The 24,693-nt window shown below is 42.3% G+C and overlaps 1 protein-coding gene across 1 annotated transcript in view; it reads left to right on the top strand.

Annotated features, from left to right (window-relative positions):
- Positions 1 to 24,693, top strand: part of MAP3K19 (mitogen-activated protein kinase kinase kinase 19) — a 54,171-nt gene that overhangs the window by 7,898 nt on the left and 21,580 nt on the right. Inside the window, exons 4-8 of the mRNA XM_004589394.3 lie at positions 2,456 to 2,571; positions 6,597 to 6,712; positions 10,968 to 11,064; positions 21,043 to 21,121; positions 22,337 to 22,596. Coding sequence (XP_004589451.3) covers positions 2,456 to 2,571; positions 6,597 to 6,712; positions 10,968 to 11,064; positions 21,043 to 21,121; positions 22,337 to 22,596 — 668 coding nt within the window. The remainder of the gene's footprint in view (positions 1 to 2,455; positions 2,572 to 6,596; positions 6,713 to 10,967; positions 11,065 to 21,042; positions 21,122 to 22,336; positions 22,597 to 24,693) is intronic.

The raw sequence follows: 24,693 nt of genomic DNA, 5'->3' as shown, positions 1-24,693 counted from the left end.
AAGTATGCAGCAGCTTACCCTCAGGGCATTACTAATTATCTTGAAAAGCATTGTCAGTCTTTTGACTGATTAATAAGCAGTCTCTTCTGTTAGAATTATAGTTTCCTAAAGCTTTATATGGATATCTAGGTATCAAATAAGAACAACGGTTCAAGCTGTTTCTCAGTATTTCATATAATTTCATTGTAACAAAAGAAAAAAGAAAAAGAGCTTCAAGGAAAAAAACATACAAAAGGATGCAAGTATAATGGAATGAAGGTGGAATTGTAACAGTTACCAGCAGCTTTAGTGTTAGAAAACAGCAGAGGTGATGTTAAAACTGGAGACTACTGCGCACTACCGCAGACAGGGTTTGGATGGAGTCCTCAATATGGGAGATCAAAATATGCTGTATGGGGCCCGGCATGGTGGCCTAGAGGCTGAAGTCCTCACCTTGAATGCGCCGGGATCCCACATGGACATGGGTTCTAGTCCCGTCAGCCCTACTTCCCATCCAGCTCCCTGCTTGTGGCCTGGGAAAGCAGTCGAGGGACACTGCACCCGCGTGGGAGACCTGGAAGAGGTTCCTGGTTCCCGGCTTCGGATGGGCGCGGCACCGGCCGTTGTGGCTCACTTGGGGAGTGAATCATTAGACAGAAGATCTTCCTCTCTGTCTCTCTTCCTTCCTCTATATATCTGACTTTGCAATAAAAATAAATAAATCTTAAAAAAATATGCTGTATGGAGAAACAGTAATCTAGGCAGATAAGCCAGGCAAGACCCAAAAATTTAAGTGAGCTGCTTAAGGCCACATATTAGGCTTGTGGCAACCTATACTATAATTTTGAATTATGACCTTTGATGAAGAGGTCCAGGAGAATATCATGAAGATCCATGAAACAAATTCGAAGGTTTTAGGTTGAGAGATTGTGATCAACTTGCTTCTTATACTAAAGCACGACAAGTAGGATGAGTTTTAGCATTGTTCCCTTACTATAATCTATTAATAATTTCTCATCATGTCTCCTTTATTTCTTTAAGAGGATTTTTGTTTTACTTGAAAGAGTTGCAGAGAGAGGGGGTAGGAGGAAAGGAGGAAGTATGGGGGATGGGGAGAGATATCCCTAAACTGCTGCAGTGTCCAGAGCTGGACCAGTCTGAAGCTGGGAGCCCAGAGCATCTTCTGGGTCTTCTATGTGGGTTTAAGAGCCCAAGGCCTTGGGCATCCTCTGCTGCTTTCCCAGGCCCTTTAGCAGGGAGCTGGATAAGAAGTGGAGCAGCCGGCACTCGAATCAGTGCTCATATAGGATGTTGGTGCTACAAGGCATAGAATTAGCTTATTATGCCACTGCCCTGGCCCTATCATCATTTATCCTTTAAATTTGTGTAAACTGATAGCTAATGCTAAGATTCAACACAACAGAGAGAATTCTAAACTGTGGTTCATGTTCCCAAATGTTTATTTTGGCTGGGGCTTATGCAGAGCCAAAGGTCGGGACTCAGTTGGATCTGCCATGTGGGCAGCAGAAACTCAGTCACTTGAGCCACCACCAATGTCTCCCAAGGTCTGCTCTGGCAGGAAGCTAGAGTCTGTCGCCAAACTTGGGAATCAAACCTAGGTTCTTCAGTGTTGGATGTGGATATCTTAACTACCAGGGTCAATGCTCACTCCCATTATCAGTTTGATTTTAAGAGAGATTCAATACTATCCACCATTTTAAATGCTCAAAAAGCTATCAGTGGGCCTGGTGTGATGCCCTAGTGGCCAGATCTTTGGCTTGCATGTGCCAGGATCCCGTATGGTGCCAGTTCGTGTTGCAGTTACCCCACATTCCTGCTGGCCCCCTGCTTGTGGTCTGGGAAGGAATAGCAGACGGTCAGAAGCATGTGGGAGGCCCGAAAGAGGCTCCTGACTCCTGGCTTCTGGCTTGGGATCGGCTTAACTAACTTCAGCCGTTGCGACCACTTGGGAAGTGAACCAGCAAATGGAAGATCTTTCTGTATCTCCTTCTCTCTGTGTATCTGCCTTTCCAATAAAAATAGACAGATCTTAAAAAAAAAAAGGCAGCAGTTAGTATTAGGAAAACAAAATAAAAGTATTTAGTCAAGCCTCTGGGGAAAAATGAGTGATTTTGGATGATAAGAAAACAGTTTATTAAGATATTTTTCTTTACTTGATTTATGTACCCTTAAAGAATTATGGAAAAATTTCTCCGAAGTTGAATGTCTTCTGCAAATCTGTTGTTAGAATAGGGAAGGGGAGGAAATAGGTATAGAACATACACCTTTTACTTATAAGTTTTAAGAAAGTTACCCCTTGTGTGTAACATTTTAAAAGTTACACTTTTAAATCCCTATTTGTAAACGTCATAAATTATTCTGTTGAATATCAATGTTTTTATCTCTCATATTAATTTTTCTTTTTTAAAACAAGTTTTGCTAAACCAATTTTTGATGTTGATTTTATTCTTTATAGAGATCCTAAACTCTGTGATTTCAGCGGAAAGTCAGCAATACATTATGTGGCACAGATACAGAGTTTGAGGAAACAGCAGTTATTGGACATCCTAATGAATTCTATGCCGAAACCAGGTAAATATTTCAATTCCATGTGCAGAATTCTTTTGCTGAAAAACAAGAAAAAGCTCTATTAGAAATCTTTTTTTCCACAGTGGTCTGATGGGTTGACTTAAAGAAATCCAGCCCACACTGTTACTACTCACTGATGAGGCCCGTGGAGCTGTCAGGGGACTTCATGCTCCAGACTTAGAAAAGTGTGAAAACAGTCAGGGTATGTCACTTAAGTGAGAGTTAGAGAGTGCTGGCTGGTAAGGGGAGCAGGAAAGTTTAGTGGTTCTTAAACTCTGGTGAGATATGGCAAGGTTTGATACACATGTAGAGGAAGGATCTCAGAGAAGGCACAGACACTGTCACAGGGCAGGGTGTCCTGAACTGTGTGCCACTGAGCAGCCGGTGACTTGGGAGAGCTGCTTGGCTTGACTGAATGGCTTTCACGTGAAGCTTCTCAGGCAGCAGACAAGCTTATGCCTAAGAAGATTTCCTGAAACAGGTAAATCTCTGATCCTTGCAAAGAGGAAGGGATTTGATTTTGTGGTACAGAGGCACTATGCTGTGAGTGAGCTTGGCTTATCCCAGAAGCCCCCGGAAACCTGGAACCAAATGTCCACATCATTAGACTACTAAAGAAACTCAGGACAGACTTACGTGTTAGGCTGAAGGACGTGTGTCCCACAATAAAGTGGAATCACCGAGGAATTTATTTATTTTGTTAAAAATCATTTGTTTTTATTGGAAAGGCAGATCAGATTTATAGAGAGAAGGAGAGATGGAGAGAAAGATCTTCTGTTCGCTGGTTCACTCTCCAGGTGGCCACAAAGGCTGGAGCTGAGCCAATGCGAAGCGAGGAGCCAGGAACTTACTCCAGGTCTCCCACACGTCTCCCAAGTTTCTGGGCTATTCTCTTTTGCTTTCCCAGGTCACAAGCAGGGAGCTGGATGGAAAGTGAAGCAGCTGGAACATGAACCTGGGCCCATATGAGATCCTAGGCATGCAAAGCAAGGATTTAAGCAGTAGGCCATCGCACTAGGCTCAGCCACTGAGGAATTTTAACCCTGAGAATGACGAAAGCCATGTTCTAGGAAAAATTCACCTATTTTTACTGTGTCAGATGGATTTCAGGGAAAAGGCAGAGATCTCATTTAAGAAGTCATAGAAATGCCCATATATGGAGAACTAAGGTCCACAACAAAAGAGTCTTTGGATGGAATGTGGTGTTGCATCGAGAAGTATTGGGTTTGCTGAATCTACTGTACAAGAACAATTCACAGAACTTAGAGATGTAAAGTTGATGGAGAAGACACAGAAGCAAAAGCTGAGAGAGATGCATTAAACAGGCCCAGGGCTGGGCATTCTGTCATAGCATAGCCGCTTGGGATGTCTACAACCCGTATCCGAGGATCTGGGACTGAGTCCCAGCTCCTGTACTTGTGATCCAGCTCCCTGTTAATGTCCCTGGAAAGCAGCAGATGATGACCCAAGCACCTGGAGTCCTACCACCCCTGTGGGAGACCCAGATGTGTTTCTACTTGAACAGTCCTGGCTGTTGCCAGCCTTTATTGAGCAAGCCAGTGGATGGAAGACGTCACTTGCTATGCATGTTTTTCCCTCTCTGTGTCACTCTGACTTCGAAATAAGCAAGCAAACAAATCTTTTAAAAATAAGTAAATTGGGCTCAGAACGGTAGCCTAATGGCTAAAGTCCTCACTTTGCATGCCCCGGGATACCATATGGGCGCCGGTTCTAATCCTGGCGGCCCTGCTTCCCATCCAGCTCCTGCTTGTGGCCTGGGAAAGCAGTCGAGAACGGCCCAGATCCTTGGGACCCTGCACCCGCATGGGAGACCCAGAAGAGGCTCCTGGCTCCTGGCTTCAGATCGGCTAAGCTCCAGCCATTGTAGCCACTTGAGTGAATCAGCAGAGGGAAGATCTTCTTCTCCATCTCTCTTCCTTTCTGTATATCTGACTTTCCAATAAAAATGAATAAATCTTTAAAAAAATAAATTAAATGAAGATTCAGGCCTCAAAACTGAAGCGATAGAAACACAACCAACAACATAGCCTAATATTCTGCCATAGTAAGGGTATGGGATGGGAAGGCAATGAATTTAAAAACACTGACTTTGAGAAAAGCTTGAGAATTTCAGGTAGCAGCTTTCTATAGGACTGGAGTGTGGAAAAGGAAGGCTTGAAGGGTCCGCTTGGGGTTCTCTGGGTAAAGGAGAGTATGAGGATTGGAAAGTGCGTGAGATTTTGAAGGGTGGATGATGGTGAGAAAATGGCAGTGTTGAACCGGGGAGGTGTAACCACTCTTAGAGAGTGATGAGCACCTTGAGATTTAGGAGAAAATGGGACAGAAAGGTGCTGGGGAAGGGAAAGAGAGAGAGAGAGAGAGAGAGAGAGAGAGAGAGAGAGAGAAACAGGCCAAACTGGAAAAAGCTTACATCTCAGATATGGTAAGGAAGTGAGAAATTTCAAGGGCGGAATAGAGGCAGAAGATAGATTGCAAGGAGTGAAAAAGGAATATACGATGAAGAAATGGAGAGTCCAGGCATAGATTTTTCAACTAAAGATGAGTAGAAAAGACACAGGGAAGCTCAGTTTTGTTATGAAGAGCCCATCCTTATTTGAAGTGGGCAGGGTAGCGGGAGAGGAATACGTAAGACAGCAATGTCTCCTGGAGACTCATTGGATATCACACTGCTCTGTGTTGAGAACCCTGTAGATTGGATGTGGTTTCAAGTGCAAGGTGTGGAAGAGCTCTCCTGGCAACTGTGCAGCAAATGTGATTTCCAGCTCCCCATAAGGGAACTAACTTAGCAGTTTTGTCTAAAACACACCTGCTCACCCCCAAATGCTTGAAGTGGTAAGTTGACCATTATTTAATTCAGTATCTCTTCTTGCATTCACTAAAGACAAAAGCTGTATGCTCTAATTTTTAAAAATTACTCAGTGGCCTGGACAACTGTGGCTTAAGTGGCTAGCCTTTTTGTGTTGTAATCATCCTTACTTGCCACAAAATGACTGCAAGTGGAGACTCGAAGAATGAAGCTTCTGCACTGACTGAGCCACTACCTGGCCAAGGCAGGCAGGTGTTTCCACCATTAGGTGGGAGAAACCAAGAAACGTTTTTTTTTGTCCATCATGAGGGACATCCTTATGAAACGTGAAGGCTGAAATGTGTCCTTGCTGTGTGTGTGGACCTCTATCAAAGAGGGCACCATCTCCCTGAGGCAGCTGTTAATCATTTTAATGCTTAAAATGTCTTCTTTACATCCCAATGCCCACAGCAGTGCTTCCTTGAGGACATTAAGGCTGAGATGACTGGATCTATGTCGAATCAAAATGTGATTCTTGATTGCTTTCAACTCTTAAGGTTTGATAGGTGCTTGGAGGTTGAGTGATTTCACTCTAACTCTTAAAAATATATCACTTGCTCAAAATATTAAATATCTGTTATTTTTCTCTCTGAATAATAGCAGTTGCAATTTTAAAAAGATTTTTAGAAAAGATTTATTTATTTTTACTGGAAAGTCAGATATACAGAGAGGAAGAGCTTCCATCTGTTGACTCACTCCCCAAGTGGCTGCAATGGCCAGAGCTGTGGCAATCTGAAGCCAGGAGCCAGGAGCTTCTTCCCAGTCTCCCATGTAGGTGCATGGTCCCAAGACCTTGGGCTGTTCTCAACTGCTTCCCCAGGCCACAGGCAGGAAACTGGATGGGAAGCAGGGCTGCCGAGATTAGAACCATCGCCCATGTGGTATCCCAGTGCATGCCAAGGAGAAGACTTCAGCCACTAGACTACTATGCTGTGCCCAACTGTTGCCGATTTTTACAAACTGTAAATCATACATTCCATGGACTTGTTTTATTCTCATACCTCTTCCCATAAAAATTATTACATGGAGGATCAACATTATTTAGTTGATCCTTCAACCATTTCAGGAAACTCTGTGACAAATGGAGCTGATTATAGACTCTAGAACAAGATCTGCATGTGCAATTGCTGGAAATGAATCTTTTCAATCTTTTCTCTGACAGAAAAACATGCTGAGTCATTGCTTGACATCTGTCATGATGCGAACTCTTCTCCAATGGATGTAATGACAGTCACCGAAACCCAAAACATAATCTTGCAAAGTATCAGTGACAGTGAGGTAAGAGGCTCCTTTTAAAGAAACTAACAAAGGATGGATACTTCCCCTGACACCGATTGCACCATCTGTGTTGCTTGAATTTTTTGGTAATAATCGTATATTATGATTATATTTTAATGTGTTCATAAAAACTAAATTGCTAAAGCACAATTAGAAAGATAGTCTTCTGAGTTTCTTCTCAGAGCAGTAATCAGCTGGTCTGTGCTGAAAATCACACTTAGAATTGGCATATGTGTGTGTATGTGTTAGTCATTTGGGATTACTATTTAAAAACTACCATAAATTGAGAGGGTTATAAACACCAGAAATTTATTTTCATTGTTTTGGAGGATGAGTGCCTGCGTCAAAGTGCCGACCTGGTTGGGTTCTGGTGAAGGCTGTTTCCAGATTGAAAAATGCCAATCTGCTCTTGTATTCTCATAGGATAGAGAGAGACCTGGCTAAATCTAAGAGGTGTCTTCTATAAAGGTACAGATATCATCATGAGGACGCTTCCCTCATGGCCTCACTTCCTCCAAAAGGCTTCACTTTCAGCCACAATAGGATTTTAACAGATACATTTTAAAGGAACACAAACAGTTGGCACAAAACTGTGTGTGTCTAATTTCACAGATTTTTGCAGCTGAATCCATAGTAAGTAATTAAATGTAGTTGGTCTTCATGCATATTAATATTGAAAAGCAGATCATTAATCTGGTCATATCCATTCCATCATAGGAATCCATAAAGAGGGCATCTCCTGTGGCCCTTGTCGTTATTCTGCCCTGATTAATGATTCCACAAAGTGTCCTGTTCAACACAGCAAACAGTACTAGTAACAAGCATCATGACCCATAGAAAACTGAATTGTAGCACAATACCCAAGGTACCTTACAAGTGGTACAGTGACTTCTCACAGAGAGAAATTTAGATATACTTATTTCTACCTTTTGAGTGTTTGTGAGAGTTAACTTAAGGGCCAACCCTGTAGCATAATAGGCTATATTATTACTTGCAATGCAACTGTCCTATTACAGTGTGCTGATCTGAGTCCTGTGTGCCTTGCTTCCAACTGAACTCTCTGTTAATATACTGAGGAAAGCAGTGGAGAATGGAGTGTTTGGGACCCCTGTCCCCATTTTGGAGACCTAGATGGAATTCCAGGTTCCTGCCTTAGGCCTGGCCCAGCCCTTGCTGTTGTGTTCATTTGGAGCGTGAATCAACAAATGGCAGCCTAGGGTGATATCCCCTTGCTCACTTACTCTTAGAGGACTAAGCTGCCACACATAGGGATTCTCCAAGGTCCACCTCCCTCTCCCCCCTGTTACTGCAGGCTTTCAGGGGTCAGAACCCTGGACAGAGGGAGTAACAGGAGGTGAAAAGAAACATCAATCAGGCCTTGACTTGGGAGTGACCGATGAATAGGGAGTGGGAGAGGTTCCGCTTGATTTTTTGTTTGTTTGTTTCTATTAATTTTGTACCGCTATGTTTGAATCAAGGGCAGGAGTAGTGACCAGACAGAGAGAGAGAGAGAGACAGAGCGAGAATATGAATCTTGATTTAGGTATTAACTCAGCTTCTGATTGTAGCTTCTTATTAATGGATATTTGATCAGCAAATAGCTCAAATGCCTGGACCTCTGCCATCCACATGAGAGACCCAGATCATACACCAGGTGGCTGCCCAGCCCTGGTTGTTGCAAACATGTGGAGAGTGAGTTGGTGGATAAAAGCATGTTTTCTTTTTCTGTCAAGTAGATGAAAACAAATAAAACAAAAACAACCCACAAAGTGAGAAAATATATTTACAAAACATTTAGTTGTAATGACTCTGGTATTTATTGAAGGAAATAAATTTTAAGTTTAATTCAAATGATATTTGCTTAGTATATTGCTCATGAATTTATGCTTATCTTAAGTGAAGAGTCCACAGTAAAAATTATGTGTTGTAGCTATATTAGGGAAAAACAAAAGAAATATGATTTTTATGTTAGCAGTGTTTTCTAGTTTGGAGTACAGCTGACTTTCTTCTCTTATTTTCTAAAAAAAAAATGTTCTCTTTTTTTGCATGTAAAGATAAAATCCTTTTCTCTGAAATTGGATAGGAGAGAGAGAGGGAATTACTCAGAAGCTGGCAGAGTTTTTAAAATACAATGAAATTGGCAATGGTCTAGGGACAGGGTGAACCTATGTGTTATTGCCAACCAGGATGTTCTGAGATGTAATACCAAATCTTTGCCGGTAGGCTAATCCACTTTTAAAAATATAGGAATAAGCATTTGGTCTCACAAGCAAAATGCCAGTTAAGACACCCGTGTACCATCCTGAAGTTCCTGACTCTTTCCACTTTCACACGGGAGGCTGTAGTGATCACTCCAGTGACTCACATGGGAGACCAGGATTGAACTCCTGGCTTTGACTCCATATAAGCCCCTGCCTTTGGAAGTATTTGGGAAATGAACCAGTAGATGAAAACTCTATCTGCCTCTGAAATAAATGAATAGAATTTTATTTTTATTTTTAAAAGTATGGGGAGGGTTAGATGCAGTGGATTGAGCTACCCCTATCCTAGAGTATCTGAGATTGAATCTCATCTCTGCTTTTGATTCAACTTCCTGCTAATGCAGTTGGGAAGTGACAGATGCTGGCCCAGGTGTTTGGGTTCTTGCCACCTGTGTGAGCAACCTGAAATAGAGTTGTTGGCTCCTGGCGTAGGCCCGGTCCAGCCTGGGCTGCTGTAAGCATCTGGGGGAGTGAAGCAGAGGAAGGAAGATATCACTCCTGCTCCCTCAGTCTCAGCCCCTGTCACTCTGCCTTTCAGATGAATTAATCTCTTTTTTTAAACAAAGTGTGGGTTGCCACATGAAAGTAAAACATGGCAACTAAGTTACTGATTAAATATCTAAAATATTCTAACAGCAATATTCATGGAAAGATTTTTTAAAGATTTATTTTTATTTTTCTATTGATAAGTCAGATATACAAAGAGGAGAAACAAAGAGGAAGATCTTCTGTCTGATGATTAACTCCCCAAGCAGCTGCAACAGCTGGAGCTGAGATGATCCGAAACTATGAGTCAGGAGCCTCTACCAGGTCTCCCACGCACGTGCAGAGTCCTAAGGCTTTGGGCCGCCCTCACTGCTTTGCCAGGCCCCAACCAGGGAGCTGGATGGGAAGCGAGACTGCCGGGATTAGAACCGGCACCCATATGGTATGGGATCCTGGCATGTGCAAGGCATGTACTTTAGCCGCTAGACTACCGCACTGGGCCCTCATGGAAAGTTTTAATTTTATTATTTCCAATGGTAATTCAAACCAACCTATGATAATGTAGATCTGTCCTCAAATCTGCTTTAATCCTTGAGAATAAATGAGCAAAAAATCAGAGACATTTTGTGACTAGCCACTTGTCTAAATTGTCAGATAACGGGCATCTGAACTCAGGATAAAGCCTTTTTATTCCACAGTCCCCTCAAAAAGGTGAGTCCCCCAGCTCCTGAATGCCAACAAGCCAGTTGTACCCGCTGGATAGTGATGGGATGCTTTACCAGCACTTGCATGTGCTTCTGTTCCAAAAATATAAGTGTACAAAATCACCAGCAACCACTTCTAGCAAAGGGATCTTTGGACAACGAAGAAGTCCACTAAGAAAGCTTTTTTCTTTAGGGAGTTTGGAAAAGTTTTTAGAAATTGAGTTGGCATTCAGCCTTATTTGCCATCAGAAGGGATATATTCAAGATGGTAAAGAGGCAGTTTGAGATGTTGCGTGCTGTGATTAGAACAGCAGACTATGCTAGGGAATGCTCTAATTGGCTTTGCTGCCTGCCTTCTGTGTGGGACTCGATCTGCAGCTCCCACAAAGGCACTGCTTTCCATCCACACTGTAGGTAAAAGATTCCCCGGGGGAAGGTGGTGAGGAAATGCTCGCGTTCACTGTGACTATGGCCAAAGGATTTTTTCCAGTTTCCCACTCTGATGGAATTTGTGGCAGCTTAGCAGCCTGGATGCTGAAATGATGAAGTATGAAATATCGACTTTCTGTGTGTTTGTGTGATTTCAGCTTTGATCTTCATTTTTGATTATGCAATTACTCACATCCATGGCTGTTTGAGCCTGATGCTCCAGGGGGCAGATATTTTCCCATTATTTTAGTTCTAAATACTTATCCTATTTAAAAGAAATCCACAGTGTGAAACTTCAGCTCTGAAAAATCAACAGCCACTCTGCCAACCCAGTAGAACAGTGAAGAGCTGAGCTTTTCTGTTATGCTTTTGCAGGGGTCTGACCTAGATGAAAACTGCAGTCACTCCATATCAGTTAGAGAAGAAGGAGACCGCAGTGGCGCTGTACATAGCGGACAACCCAGGATTGAAGGTATCTGGCTTTTGTCCTTGATGTGTATTCACAGATAACATTAAAAATTTGAGTGACCCTCTTAATTTCAGAAATACTTGGTTCAGAACCTTGAAAACACAATGAGACACAAAGGACTATCGAGACCACTGCTATCTATAAATCTGAATAAGCCAGTCTAGACAACCTACATCCTGCCATTCCAGCAGCTGTCTGCTGGATCGTTGCCTTAGTCCAGCCCACTCCCGCCTCCCCTCTCCCCAATCCTGTCTGCCGCTGTCCTTCTGCCTCAAATCATGCTTTCACTGTTGCATTTGGGCCAGTCTGCTTTCAGCTCCAAGGCGCTGTGCCCTTCCAGAATCCCACATTTCTCCAACAGCTGTTGCCCTTGAGCAGTTGTTCCACTTCAGGGGAAGGTAAAGCATCAGTGTCCCACGTCTCAGTCTTTTATTCTTTGAGGCTGGACGTCTGCAGTTTTCCACAGCACTCGTTTCAAATACAAGGATATTTCACAATGTTCGTGGGGGCTGGGGGTGGGAATGGCATTAGGAGATAAGTTTGGGGCAGATGTTTAGCCTAGCAGTAAAGGTACCCTTTAAGATACTTACATTCCTGGGTGAGGGCACCCACCACCAGCTTCTGATGTCTAGCTTCCTCTAATCATGGGTGCAGCAGATGCTAAATTGAGGAGCTGTGTTCCTGTCACCCACATGGAGACCTGGATTGAGTTCCTGATGCCCAGCTTCATCCCAGCGCAGCCCTGGACGGTGCAGGTGTTTAAGGAATGAACCAGTGGATGGGAGCTCTACCTGTCTCTCGAATTGACACAACAAACCCTCGTGGTTTATTTGAGTGCAAAAGGCGTTTGAAAGTTATGCCTGCATGAGGTATTCAGAAAGCTCATGAGAAATGAGTACGATGTACAAATTTCAACATTTTCTTGCACCCACGTAAATTAATCTTTTATTCTGTTTTCCACAAACCTTCTGAAATCTCTTCATATGTTCCCCAGTGATACCCATAAGTGCCCTTGTGCTTAGCTGCTGCAGACATAGTTACAGATTCTTGCTTTGGAAAGCAGTAGCCAAGGTTATTCCATCTGCCTGTCATCTCTGTCTATATTCCATAACTCGCTTCAATGAAATGCTGATGCAAATGGCAACAGTTTTTCCCGGGCAGTTCTCTGGCCTCTTCTCACCCTCCAGGGAAGCTGCTGTTGTAGAGGCTGCTTCTTCTCATGCCCTTGGGCCTCCTCAACGGCTGTCATTTCTTCCCTCCTGCTGCCATCCACTGTCCCTTGTACCCAGGTGGACATCTTCCACCTTCCTCAAACGCACTGAGAATCTTTTTCCCCTAGATTGAGGGCAGAGATTGACCAAGTGAAAGTTAAGATGATGCATTCCATGAAGTCTGTGATTAAAACAAGTCTCCACAGCCCCCTGATGACCCATCCTTGTAGTCTGTCTGCCTTTCGTAATTATCAAGGATGTGTTCTCAGAAGCTTGATGGTGTCCCAGGCATCTTCCAGGGTGCTGAGTGTTTCATTTATTCTGTTTGACTTGTAGATGTCTTGTCATCTGTATGCTATTCTTTTCAAGTTGATTTACTGTTGGGTTCGGTGTGCCACCTCTATCACCTGTACGGCCTCTCTACTAAGCTCTTGCAGGTGCAAGCTTTAATGCCTTATGTTACGAATAGGAAAGAAACAGTGATCTTTCTGATGCACCTTGTTTTCAAAATTGATGGTGCCTCTAGTGGAGTTGATTTGTTCTTTTCTGTCACAAAATTAGATGGAAATTTGCTCAGAGTATAGTGTGTTGCAGTCATCTTAAATGCCCATTTAGATCTCAGGTCTTTAAATCCTGTTTGCATGTTATTTTTAACATACCCAAAGTTAGTAATTCTTTAAGTTCCAAGTTTTCAATTTGGAGAATATTTCAGTAAAGCAGCACTTATCTTAAAGTTTCAATAAATGGTATACTGACTGTTCAACTTAAGTTTTTATAGATTTCTATTCTTAGGGCAGCGGGACATATTCGTGTTTAAAGTCACACTTCATGGAGGCCTTTTGTGTGGCCTTAATATGTGTCAGTACACATATTAATCAATGTTTGTCTATTGTATGTTCCATTGAAAAGGGAACATCAGTGGTTAAATAAGATGTGTGTATATGTCTGTATTGTTTATACCGCTCCTATAAATCTTAACATTCTTTCATGGAGATCTTCCATATTCCTGCTACATGCATTTGCTGTATTATAATGTAGAATATAATATATAAAGATATAATGTATAAAATAGAGTTTCTGAACCTCCCAAAAATATCCCTTATCTTTTCCCTTTGTACAAAAAAAATCTTGGGGCTGGCTTGGTGGCTTAATAGGCTAGTCTTCCACCTGCAAGTGCCAGCGTGTGTCCCAGCTGCTCCATTTCCCATACAGCTCCCTACTTGTAGACTAGGAAGGCAGCAAAAGATGTTCCAAATCCTTGAGACCCTTCACCCATGTGGGAGACCCTGAGTAAGCTTCTGGGTCCTGGCTTCAGATCAGATCAGCTCTAGCTGTTGTGGCCATCTGTGGCAATGAACCAGTATATGGAAAATCTTTCTGTCTCTGCCTTCCTCCGCAAATCTGGTCTGCCTTTCCAATTAAAAAAAAATTAATGAGTCATTATCCACTAGAAAAAGAGCTTTCTCTAAGTTAGCTTAGAAAATAAATAATTAAAAAAAGAGAAGAAAGCTATCAGAAAGTTTATGAGGGCTCAGTGCAATGGCTCACTGGCTCAATCCTTGCCTTGCATGCACTAGGACCACATATGGGCACCAGTTCATGTCCAGGCTGCTCCATTTCCCATCCAGATCCTTGCTTTTGGCCTGGGAAAGCAGTCAAGGACAGTCCAAAGCCTTGGGAACCTGCATCTGCATGGGAGACCAAGAAGCTCCTGACTCCTGGCTTTGAATCATTTTAGCTGTTGCATCCATTTGAAGAGTGAACCAGTAGCTGATGGAAGATGTTTCTCTCTGTCTGTCCTTCTCCCTGTATATCTGATCTGCCTTTCCAATTATTAAAAAAGTTCATGAGTCATTGAAAATGCCAGAAATGAGAACTATCTTCATCCAGTCAGCTACAAGGGGACACAGTGATGCAGACTGGGCAGCTCAACGAGTGAACGTTCACTTACCGACAGCTCCAGAGGCTGCCAGGTTCACCAGCAAGGTTCTGACTGGGGACCCGTTCTAGCTAGGGGCCTCGTTCCAGGCTTGACAGGGTCGCCTTGTATGACCAGCCCTTCCTCTGTGCATGAGCAGAGAGAGAGAAGCAGAGAATGACATCTCCATTGTTTCTTACAAGGACATTAGTCCCTTGGAATCAGAGCCCCTTTCTTATGATCAGAAGGAACCTTACTTGCTTCCTGAAAGACCTACCTCCCTGGAGGCTGGAGTGTGTGTCTTTGAATGGGGGGGGTGGGACACATAGACATTCAGTTCTTATCAGGAAGCTGTTAGGGTAGTTCATCTGGAGCAAATGCCATAATTGCACCACAAACTGGCTGCCACTAACCCCAAACCATGCTGCCACTGCTTCTGCTATGCACCCAAATCCTGCCTCCCTCTACTGACACCCACATCAGCCCAAAAGGTGCCAGCGCCTAGTCCTCTGTGTGTGTGTGTGTGTGTGTGTGTGTGTGTGTGTGTTATCTCACACACCTCACATGCATTAGTCTCAGTAAGCTTTTTGAACTCTTAGCCAGACAGGAGGCTGGAAAATATAGTTTTTGTTATTCTTCTTTTTTCAAATTGATATATATGTTTAAGGGGCAGAAAGAGAGACAGAGAGGAATAGAAACCAGAAGAGATCCCTTCTATTGGGTCACTCCCTAAATGGTGAGCCAGCATAGGGCTGGACCAGGCCAATGATGGGAGCTGGCAATTCAACCCAGAGTTGTGGGTGGCTGGGACCAAATTACCTGGGCCTTCCCAATTACCCTGCAGCCTTCCAAGCTTTGTATTAGCAAGAAGCTGGAGTATAGGAACTGGAGGCCAGAATGGAACCCAGGTATTCTGATATGGAATCAGGTGTCCTATTATAGTCCTCGCTATTTGGGTTCTTTCCCTGTGACCATGAAGTGTGACAAACATCAGCAAAGAAGGGTGAGCGAAACAGTGAATGTTTATGGATGCAAAGGAAAGTTTTATTTTCCCACAGTGGGAAGAGAAAGTTGTCTAGGGGTTGTCCACACTCTGGGCTATGGGGAAGTTTATGCCAGATTTTATTATGTGTCATTTAGTCACTTATGACCTTCTCATTGCTGCAGCTGGAAGGGTCCGGCTGCAACTGCATTCTGATTTGTTTTATTTCTCTATCTTGTTCTTGAGTAGTGAGGTATTTTGTTCAAGGCACAGCCCTCTGCGTATCAGGCTTGCATTTCTTAACTCTTGAGCCTTTTTGTGTCCCTGATTATTTACTTCACACTTCAGCTGTGATCCGTTTCTACCACCATTTGACGTCTCAACCACCAGACCAAATGTCCATTCCTATGTGATATTTTGTTTTGTTTTTGTTTATTTAAAGAATATTTCTATTTATTCCTTTTTTGTGATTATGCTTTTAATTGACTTCATAATGAAAGGCTTGTTGGTTCCTCTCATTAAAGAGCTCAACAAGCAAGGAAAACAACCACAGTCCAGCAGGGAAGCCAGAAACACACTGCAGAGAATGGAACTCTGCCCAATTTTTATGAGGTCAGCATCACTCTGACACTAAAATCAAACAGACACAACACAAGAAGCAAACACAGACCATTATGCCTATGAACACCGATACAGAAATCTCAATAAGACAGTAGCAAACTGAATCCAATACAAATCAAAAAGATAATGCATTGCAGTCAGATAGGGTTTTATTCCAAGCATATAAGGATTTTGCAAATCGATAAATGTCATATGGCACACTAAAAAAATTCAGAACCAAAACCATAAAGTCATCTCAATAGATGTGGAGAAAGCATTTGATGAAATTCAACATCATTCTGGATTTAAAAAGAAAAGTTCATCAAACTAAATATAGAAAAGATATACTTCAAAATAATGAAGACTATATATGACAAACCAACAGCCAATACAAAGCATTTCTATCACCATAGAACGCCTCGCAATCACTCCCTTCCCTCTCCATCATAGACAATGATGTGTGTCTGCCTCTAGAGTTTCGTTCGTTTCCTTTCTTTGTTTTCTTTCTTTCTTTCTTTCTCTTTCTTTCCTTCTTTCTTTCTTTCTTTCTTTCTTTCCTTCTTTCTTTCTTTCTTTCTTTCTTTCTTTCTTTCTCTTTCTTTCTTTCTTTCTTCCTTCCTTCCTTTCTTCTTCTTCTTCTTCTTTTTTTTTTAGAAGTCTGTGTTGAGGACCTGGTGTAATGGCTTGATTGGTTACTCCTCCCCCTATCAAGCAACTAGGATCCCATATGGGCACTGGTTTGTATCCTGGCTGTTCCACTTCCCATCCAGCTCCCTGCTTGTAGCCTGAGAAAGCAATCCAGGATGGCTCAGTCTTGGAACCCTGACCAAAGCCTTGGGACCCTACACCTGAAGACCCTGAAGAATCTCCTGGCTTCAGATGGCTCAACTCAGCTCCAGCTGTTGCAGCCATTTGGGGAGTGAACCAGTCAATAGAAGATCTTTCTTCTTCTGTCTAAATCTGCCTTTCTAATAAAAAATAAATAAACCTTGACATCAAAAGACGAATTGAGATTCACAATTTAGGGAGTTACCAAAACATGGAGGATATCAAAACGTTTTGAACCCTGATGCTTACAACCCAGTCAGAAAAGCACATTCCTTTAAAAAGAATAAGCAGATACCACATAATTTAAAATTAAAAATAAAAATATATTTTAAAAAAGAACAAGCAGAACAGACAAGAAAGTAACATTTTTTCTGGAGAAAACAATTTTCTTCATTGAGTGAGTTCAACTGGGGCGGATTGTAAGTTTCCACTTAAATAATGGCTTCAACACAAACAGCAAACTAATGATCGCTTGCTGACTCTTTGAATGTCATTCTCACCTCTTTGGTGAAGAAAATATATTTCTTGCTACAGGGCAATGTTGCTTTTAAATTTCTCTCTCAGATAATACTTTTTATGGGGTTAATTTACACCTCCTTAGGTGATGAACGAGCCAGGATAAAGTGTGGGAGGGTTTTATTTTTGATTGTGACAATACACGATCTTTCCTGGCCCACTGGTTAAATTCAGAGATGTGGTTCACGACTTTTTAGTCACGCACCTTATTCAAGAACAGAATAAAGTAACAAAAATGTATGTTGTTAGTTGATTTCATAGTCAGTGTATTCTGTGATTTCTTTTTCCACATAGAATTAAGACTGAGGTGGCTGCTATTAGTTTTTTTTTTTTAAAAAAAAGATTTATTTATTTTTGTTGGAAAGGCAGATTTATGGAGAGAAGGTGATATAGAGAGAGAGATCTTGTATCCACTAGTTCACTCTGCAAGTGACTGCAATGGCCAGAGCTGAGCTGATCCAAAGCCAGGAGCTTCTTCTAGGGCTCTTACACAGGTACAAGGTCCCAAGGGTTTGAGCCATTCTCCACTGCTTTCCCAGGCCACAAGCAGGAAGCTGGATGGGAAGTGGAGCAGTGGGGCATGAACCCATATGGGATCCTGGCAAGGCAAGCACTATTGCACTGGGTGCTGTTAGGTCTTAATTTCTGAAAAGGCAAATATTTCTTCTACCCACTTATTGTATCTTTCTTCCTTGCTTTAGAAAAAGACAACAATGAGCAAATTTTTGATAAAAGGCATTTGCTTGAACATATTCTGAGTTCATTTATTCTCTCTAATTGTAGAAGTCTAGGGCCCGGCGTGATGGCTTAATGGCTAAATCCTCATCTTGCAAGCGTGGGGATTACATATGAGCATCGGTTCTAATCCCAGCTGCTCCACTTCCCATCCAGCTCCCTGCTTGTGGCTTGGGGAAGCAGTGGAGATGGCCCAAAGTCTTGGGACCCTGTACCCATGTGAGAGACCTAGAAGAATCTCTTAGCTCCTGGCTTCAGATTAGCTGAGCTCTAGCCATTGTGGCCATTTGGAGAGTGAACCAGCAAATGGAAAATCTTTGTCTCTCCTTTCTGTAAATCAGATCTGCCTTTCCAATTAAAAGAATTATTTTCAAAAAGGAAAAAGTCTAGGAATTCTTATATATGTGCTCATGTAAATGTATTCTACTCATTTTTCTGGTTTCCATAGTAAAGTACAACAACCCTCTCAAATTCATGGAAATTTAAAATAAGTTAATTTCGGTGCAGAAAAATTCTGAAATCCATGTTTGTGAGAATTCCCCAAAATGTTCATAAAGAATAGGAATTTGGAAACATCTCTACTTGCTTTTGAACTTTTTTTCATATTTATTTATTTATTTGAGGCATAGCAACAAGAAGGAAAAAGGGAGAGGGTGAGAGAAAAAGAGAGAAATATTCCCTTCATTAATTCTTTTTTTTTTTTTTTTTTTTTTTTTTTTTTTTTTTAATTATTTATTATTTAACTTCAGTAATTACATTGTATTATGTGACACAGTTACATAGATACTTGGGTTCTCCTCACCCCTCCCCAAACCCTCCCACCATGGTGGATTCCTCCACCTTATTGCATAACCACAGCTCAAGTTCAGTTGAGATTTCCCCATTGCAAGCGTATACCAAACATAGAGTCCCCTTCATTAATTCTTGTACCCACTGGGTTACTCACCAAAAAGCCAGGCCAAAGCCAGGAGCCAGGAACTCCCTCTGGGTGTTCCATATGGATGGCAGGGGCCCAAAAACTTGAGCTGTCATCTCCTGCCTCTCCAGGTACATTAGCAGGGAACTGAGTTAGAAGCAGAATAGCAGCTGGGATTGGAACTGACTCGCCAAGCAATGGTTTTGCCCAGTACAATGCTGGCCCTGACTTTGAACCTTTTTGCACCAACATAAACTTACTTTTTTAAAAAACTATGTATTTGAAAGATAGTTATGGAAAGAGAGGGAGAGGGAGAGAGAGAGAGAGAGAGAGAGAGAGAGAGAGAGAGAATGAATTCTAACCCTTGGTTTATTCCCCAAATGGCACAACAGCCAGGACTGGGTCAGACCAAAGCCAGGAGACACAAACTCCATCCACGTCTCTCACATGGTTGGAGGGTCTCATGTACTAGATTATCATTTTCTGCTTTCCCAAATGTATTAGCAGGGAGCTGGGTTGGCAGTAAAGCAAATGGGACTCAACCCCAGTGCTCATATAGAATGTCAACATAGCAGGCAGTAGCTTACTTTGCTATGCCATAACGCCAGTTTCTAATTTTTTTGTCTGGCTCCATTTTTCCTTGGATGTTCTGAAGCGCCTCATCCTAAGTGCATCTAGCCTTGTGCAAGTACACCTGCTTTCACTGACAGTTGACTAATCAGGACTGTAGGCTGTGTTTTTCTCTAACACTGCAGTTGAGTTTTTACACTCAAGGACGACTGCAAAAAATGCTTGGAACAACGTCTATTCTCCTTGCTAGCACGATAATGACCTTGAACATGTCATCCATACTTCTGCCCTTCAGTTCTTTGTCTATGAAATGAAGGGCTTGGGGAGTGATTCCTTCCATTCTTTCCAGCTCTCTAATTCCAGCCCCTCTCATTTCACTCTAATAAGAATGGTGACAGAATCTTTGGAGTTAGACAGCAATGAACCAGTCCAAGAAAACATCATTATTAAGGGAGCATTCCTTGCTGTTGTATTAGAAAGGCACAACAAATTGTCCTGAGAAATATGAAGAAAGGGCAACCTGGATGTATTTTCGTAGCTCAAATTATACTGTTGAATGACAAAGTCAGTAAATACTATTGTCATTTGCTAGATCGTAAGTACAACCTATCCTCTTACAAATGCTTAATTTTTTTAATGCACTGATCTCATTAAATGCACAGGTACCAAAAAAATGGAATAATTAAAGTGCTCTTGCTGTGGTGGTTTCTGTGTATTTGGAAGGATAGTTAAAGTCCTTTTAAAAGAATGGAAATTAATGGAACTAATGATGATGACAATAACTATTAAGTAATTCTCCCAAGGGCACCCAGGAAGTGGCAGAGGGGGAAATGTAGACCAGATCTTCCTGATTTATGTCCTACCCTTATCCTGTCCCTATACAGCGCTACCTCAAAAAGGTTCACGAAAAATGGAATCGAAGGATACATTTATTGTGGTGCAAACAATTTTTAAACCCCGTTATTTTTTTCATGGCACACTTTTTGTAATTTGTAATTTCATGTAGTTTTCCCCTGGCATTTATTCAGCAGAACCTGTGAGAAACAGTACTGCTGTGGATACATGCAGAGTGAGTAAATGTGACACATCAAAGAACAAGAATAGATCCTGGAACAAGCATCACGTTCTCCTAGAAGGACGTGCTGTGCTCCCGCAGCATCACTTGCATACCCCTGTCTCAGTGCTTACCTTGCTGCATTTTTGGCTTGTTTGTTTCTCCTAGGACCACAGCTGTATGCTATTTATACCTTTAGCACCAAGCTCTTGACTTGGCACATAATTCACCGAAGTTTGATGATCAGGAAAAACTGAAGGAATGAGTCTAACATTACAGGCAACTTTTAGATGACTCATGTTCATTTTCTTGCATCAGTTTGTTTTACATGCTAAATTTTAAGCAAACATCTATTCTTTGAGTCGGAACTTTCTGTTTTACAGGCTGTAGAGGAAATGATAAGCAAGTACCTTTAGGGTTACATCAGTTATCCTATTTACTCATCACACCAGTTCTGGGAGGCAGGTGTCACCACTCACTGTATATAGAAAGAGGCCTCGTTGGGGCCAGTGTAGTGTTATGGCAAGCTAATCCTCCGTCTGTAATGCCAGCTTCCTATATGGATGCCAGTTAGTGTCTTTGAGAACTTCTGCACACCACTAGGATCTACCACTTCTTTCTTTCTCCTCTTACTGTTATGTTTTTCTACAGGTATTGAGATACTTGTGACTTTTCCAAGAAATGCCAATCATCCCCAAGATATGAGCCCAGAAGATTTCAAAGCAAACAGGTAAGGAGTATTCTTTGAATCACTAGGTTGGCCTTTAACCATGAAGGGATGATATGGTGACCTACAATTTTAGTAATTCAATCTAAATTCTAAAATAAGGCTCACAACAGATATTTTGTGAAAGGGGCAAGATACGAAATATGCCCTTATCATATTGTTGATCATATGCCCTCTGTTGCAATGATGCCACTCTGTAATTATCGCCTGAAGGCAGCCATAGAAAATCTGTAAACAATATTGCATTACAGTTGGCTGTAATCCAACTCAGGTTTCGAAAATAAGCCAGAAGAGAGCTTTGGCCCATGAGGCATAGTTTGTTGATCCTATTCTAACGATGTTATCCAAAATGTGGGTTCCTGGTCCTGTTGTCAGTTCGTGAAGACATGTCAGTACAGAACATGAAGGGAAGCATCTAAAAGGTTATATAGGGGGAAGGGTGTAGGGATTTGGCATGACAGCAAAGATATTCCTTGAAATGCTTGCATCCTATACATGTGAGTTCAAGTCCCAGCTCCTGTCTGAAGTCTGAATTCCTCCTGGTAGGCACCCTCTGAGGTGGCAGGTGATGGCACAAGTAGTTAGTTCTCTGCTTCTCATGTGAACGACCTGGGTTGAGTTCCAGAAACTTTGACCTGGTCCAGCGCCAGAGATTTAATGACTCAGCAAAAGGGAACTTTCTCTATCATTCTCTATCTTTGTTTTTCTAACAAAATAAATATTACTAAAGTGCTGGAGAACACCACTGCATATTCAATTGTAAATAATGAAAATATTGGGGCTTATATTCTGCAGGGTTTTTCCCTGTCATTTTTATATGAATCTACTTTTATCATATCACACAAAAGTGTCAGTCCACAAGGGACTGGAACATTTAAAAACTGGTCCTTCGCCAAAGGTAGCTTGAGCAACATTGGATTAATCAATGGCTTTGGAAATAAAATATGATATTCTGCCAATTTCTTGGCTCTGGGAAATGGGACTGGAAAAACCAAAGAAGTCTGACACGTAATTGAGGTGACAGATTGTACTGGGCATGGAAGGAGGAGGTTGGGATGGAGTCAGCGTGGAGAGGGCTTGTCCTTTGAGAGCACAGGCACTCCAGTTCTTCAGACTTTTTTTGTGATGTCGGGGAACTGGAGAGCCAGAAGAAATGACCAGTGAGTGTCCATCTGACATGACCAATGAGCCCTGTCTTCTCCTCCCCCACCTCTTTAGTCAGGGAGCTTTGGGGCACCCGGAGCTGGCAGGAACACCATGTGGTTCTCTTCCAAGTGAAGTGAACGCAGTGGATCTCAGGACAGACTTGCAGACCACGCCACCTCTGCTTCTCAAGAAAGAGGAGGGCTGTGAGGAGCTCTATCATGTCAAGTTGGGCTTTTTGCTGCCAAGCCCTTGCCTGGGACCCACCATCTCTAAGTCTGTAACCCGAGAAGTTGATCCTTGTTTTCTGAAGTGGCCGCAAAGAAAATCTGAAGGTAAGTAGGGACGTTTATTCCTACAGCAATTTCCTGATTCTTTGGTTCAGACAGCCTTTATTTGCTGTGGTAGGCACCATTGGTATGAATGCTGCAGACACAGTGGTGAAAAAGACATTAGTTATCTCAATCCTTATGGGAGTTACATTCCTGGAGTGTGGAAGGCAGACAATAAACTGTTAAACAAGTAATACACAGTGCATCAGACAGTGAGAAATGCCATGGAGATGAACAGATGGGGCTTGGGAATGAGGCAGTGTCTTCATCCATTCGGTCCACTACACACAGAATGCCACAGAGTCTAAGTACCTTCTGAACAGCCCAAGTCTCTATCTCACAGCTCTAAAGGCTGCGAAGCCCGAGATCCAAGTATCAGCAAACTTGGCGCCTGTGAAGGCCAATAGCCAGGTTCACAGATGGCTGTTTCTCACTGTGTCCTCACAGCATGAAGTTCCTTGGTTCCATTTATAGGGGCACTCATCCCACTCAGGAAGGCTCCCCATTCCTGACCTCATCATCCCCTCAAGGTTCTCCTCTTAATAAGATTTCAATAGAAACACAGACATTCAGATCACAGCAGGTTCACTGAGATTTTAAGTAGGGTGAATGAGATAAGTGTTTGGCCTAGTGGTTAAGATGCTGGTTGGGATCCCTGCAGCTCATATCACACTTCCTGGATTTAGTGCCTTAGTTTGAATCCTGGCTGCAGCTACCAGGCCACTGCAGACTCTAGGAAGAAGCAGGTGGTGGCTCAGAGAGTAGGGCCTCTGTCTCCCCCTCTGTCACACACAGGACACCTGGATTGAGTTCCTGCCTCCTGCCTTTGGCCGGACTCAGCTCAAGCTGTTGTAGTCATTTGGGGAATGAATCAGCAGATGGAAAAACTTTCTGTCTCTCTCATTAAATAGAATGAATGAAACATATCATCATTGAGAATGTAACCTGTGCTAACACCTGAAGAAAAGCCAAAAAAAGTCACATGCGTATTTCAGGGGAGAATGTTCTAGAGAGCAAAAAATCAGTATGGATCCCAGTGCCATGGTTCAGTGGCTAAAATCCTTGCCTTGCATGTGCCAGGATCCCATATGGGTGCTGGTTTGTGTCTCAGCTGCTCCACTTCCCATCCAGCTCCCTGCTTGTGACCTGGGAAAGCAGTAGAGATGGCCTAAAGCCTTGGGACCCTGCACCTGCATAGGAGACCTGGAAGAAGCTCCTGGCTCCTGGCTTTGGATCAGCTTAGTTCCAATTATTGTGGACACTTGGAGAGTGAACTGGTGGACAGATCTTTCTTTCTGTTTCTCCTTCTTTCCGTAAATCTGCATTTCCAATAAATACAAAATTAATCTTTTTATAAAAAAAAAAGAGAAAGAAAGTATAGGAAAGCAGAGTAAGTGGTGCAAGAATGAGGAAAGGAAATTCAAATTGTAATGGATTGGGCACAGATTAGAAAGCACCATGCCATGTGTCAAAAGGATTAATGGGGATGTAGACAAACTTCAGGGTGTGATCTACAATGCAAGCTTTTTAAATAAGTACAGAACTATAAATCATGTCTTCAGATTTCATCTCTCCTGAATTACCTGCGGTCTGAGTCCAGAGTCCAGAACCTGGTTTACATTGTATGTTACTATTTCTTTTTTCATCTTCCTTATTACAGCTAAATAGTATTCTGTTGTGTCATTATATCACCACTTGCTCATTCAGCCTTTCTCTTGATGACTGCTTCCACTTTTTAACTGTTGTAGGTCAAATTGGCATGAGCATTCTTTTTCTTTTTTGTAATTATTTGTTTTACTTGTTTGAAAGGCAAAGTGACAGAGAGAGGGAGGTAAGAGAGAAAATTCTTCCTGCGCTGGCTCACTCCCCAGAAGGTTGAATTAGTTAGTGCAGTGCCAGGGGAAAACCAGGAACCTCCATCTGGGTTTTCCATGTGGGTGTCAGGAGTCCAAGTACCTGCACTATTTCAGTGGCTGTTTTCCCAGGCACATTAGCAGGGAGCTGGCTAGGAGATGGAGCAGCTGGGACTTAAAATAACTATCACTCTGATACAGGAAGCTGTCCTCCCAGACAGTGGTTTATGATCATTCCTGTATATAG

Source organism: Ochotona princeps, chromosome 5 (assembly GCF_030435755.1).
Source record: "Ochotona princeps isolate mOchPri1 chromosome 5, mOchPri1.hap1, whole genome shotgun sequence".
NCBI classification, from domain to species: Eukaryota; Metazoa; Chordata; class Mammalia; order Lagomorpha; family Ochotonidae; genus Ochotona; species Ochotona princeps.
The sequence above is the reverse complement of the archived record's forward strand: the minus strand, read 5'-3'. Positions and strand labels throughout refer to the sequence as shown.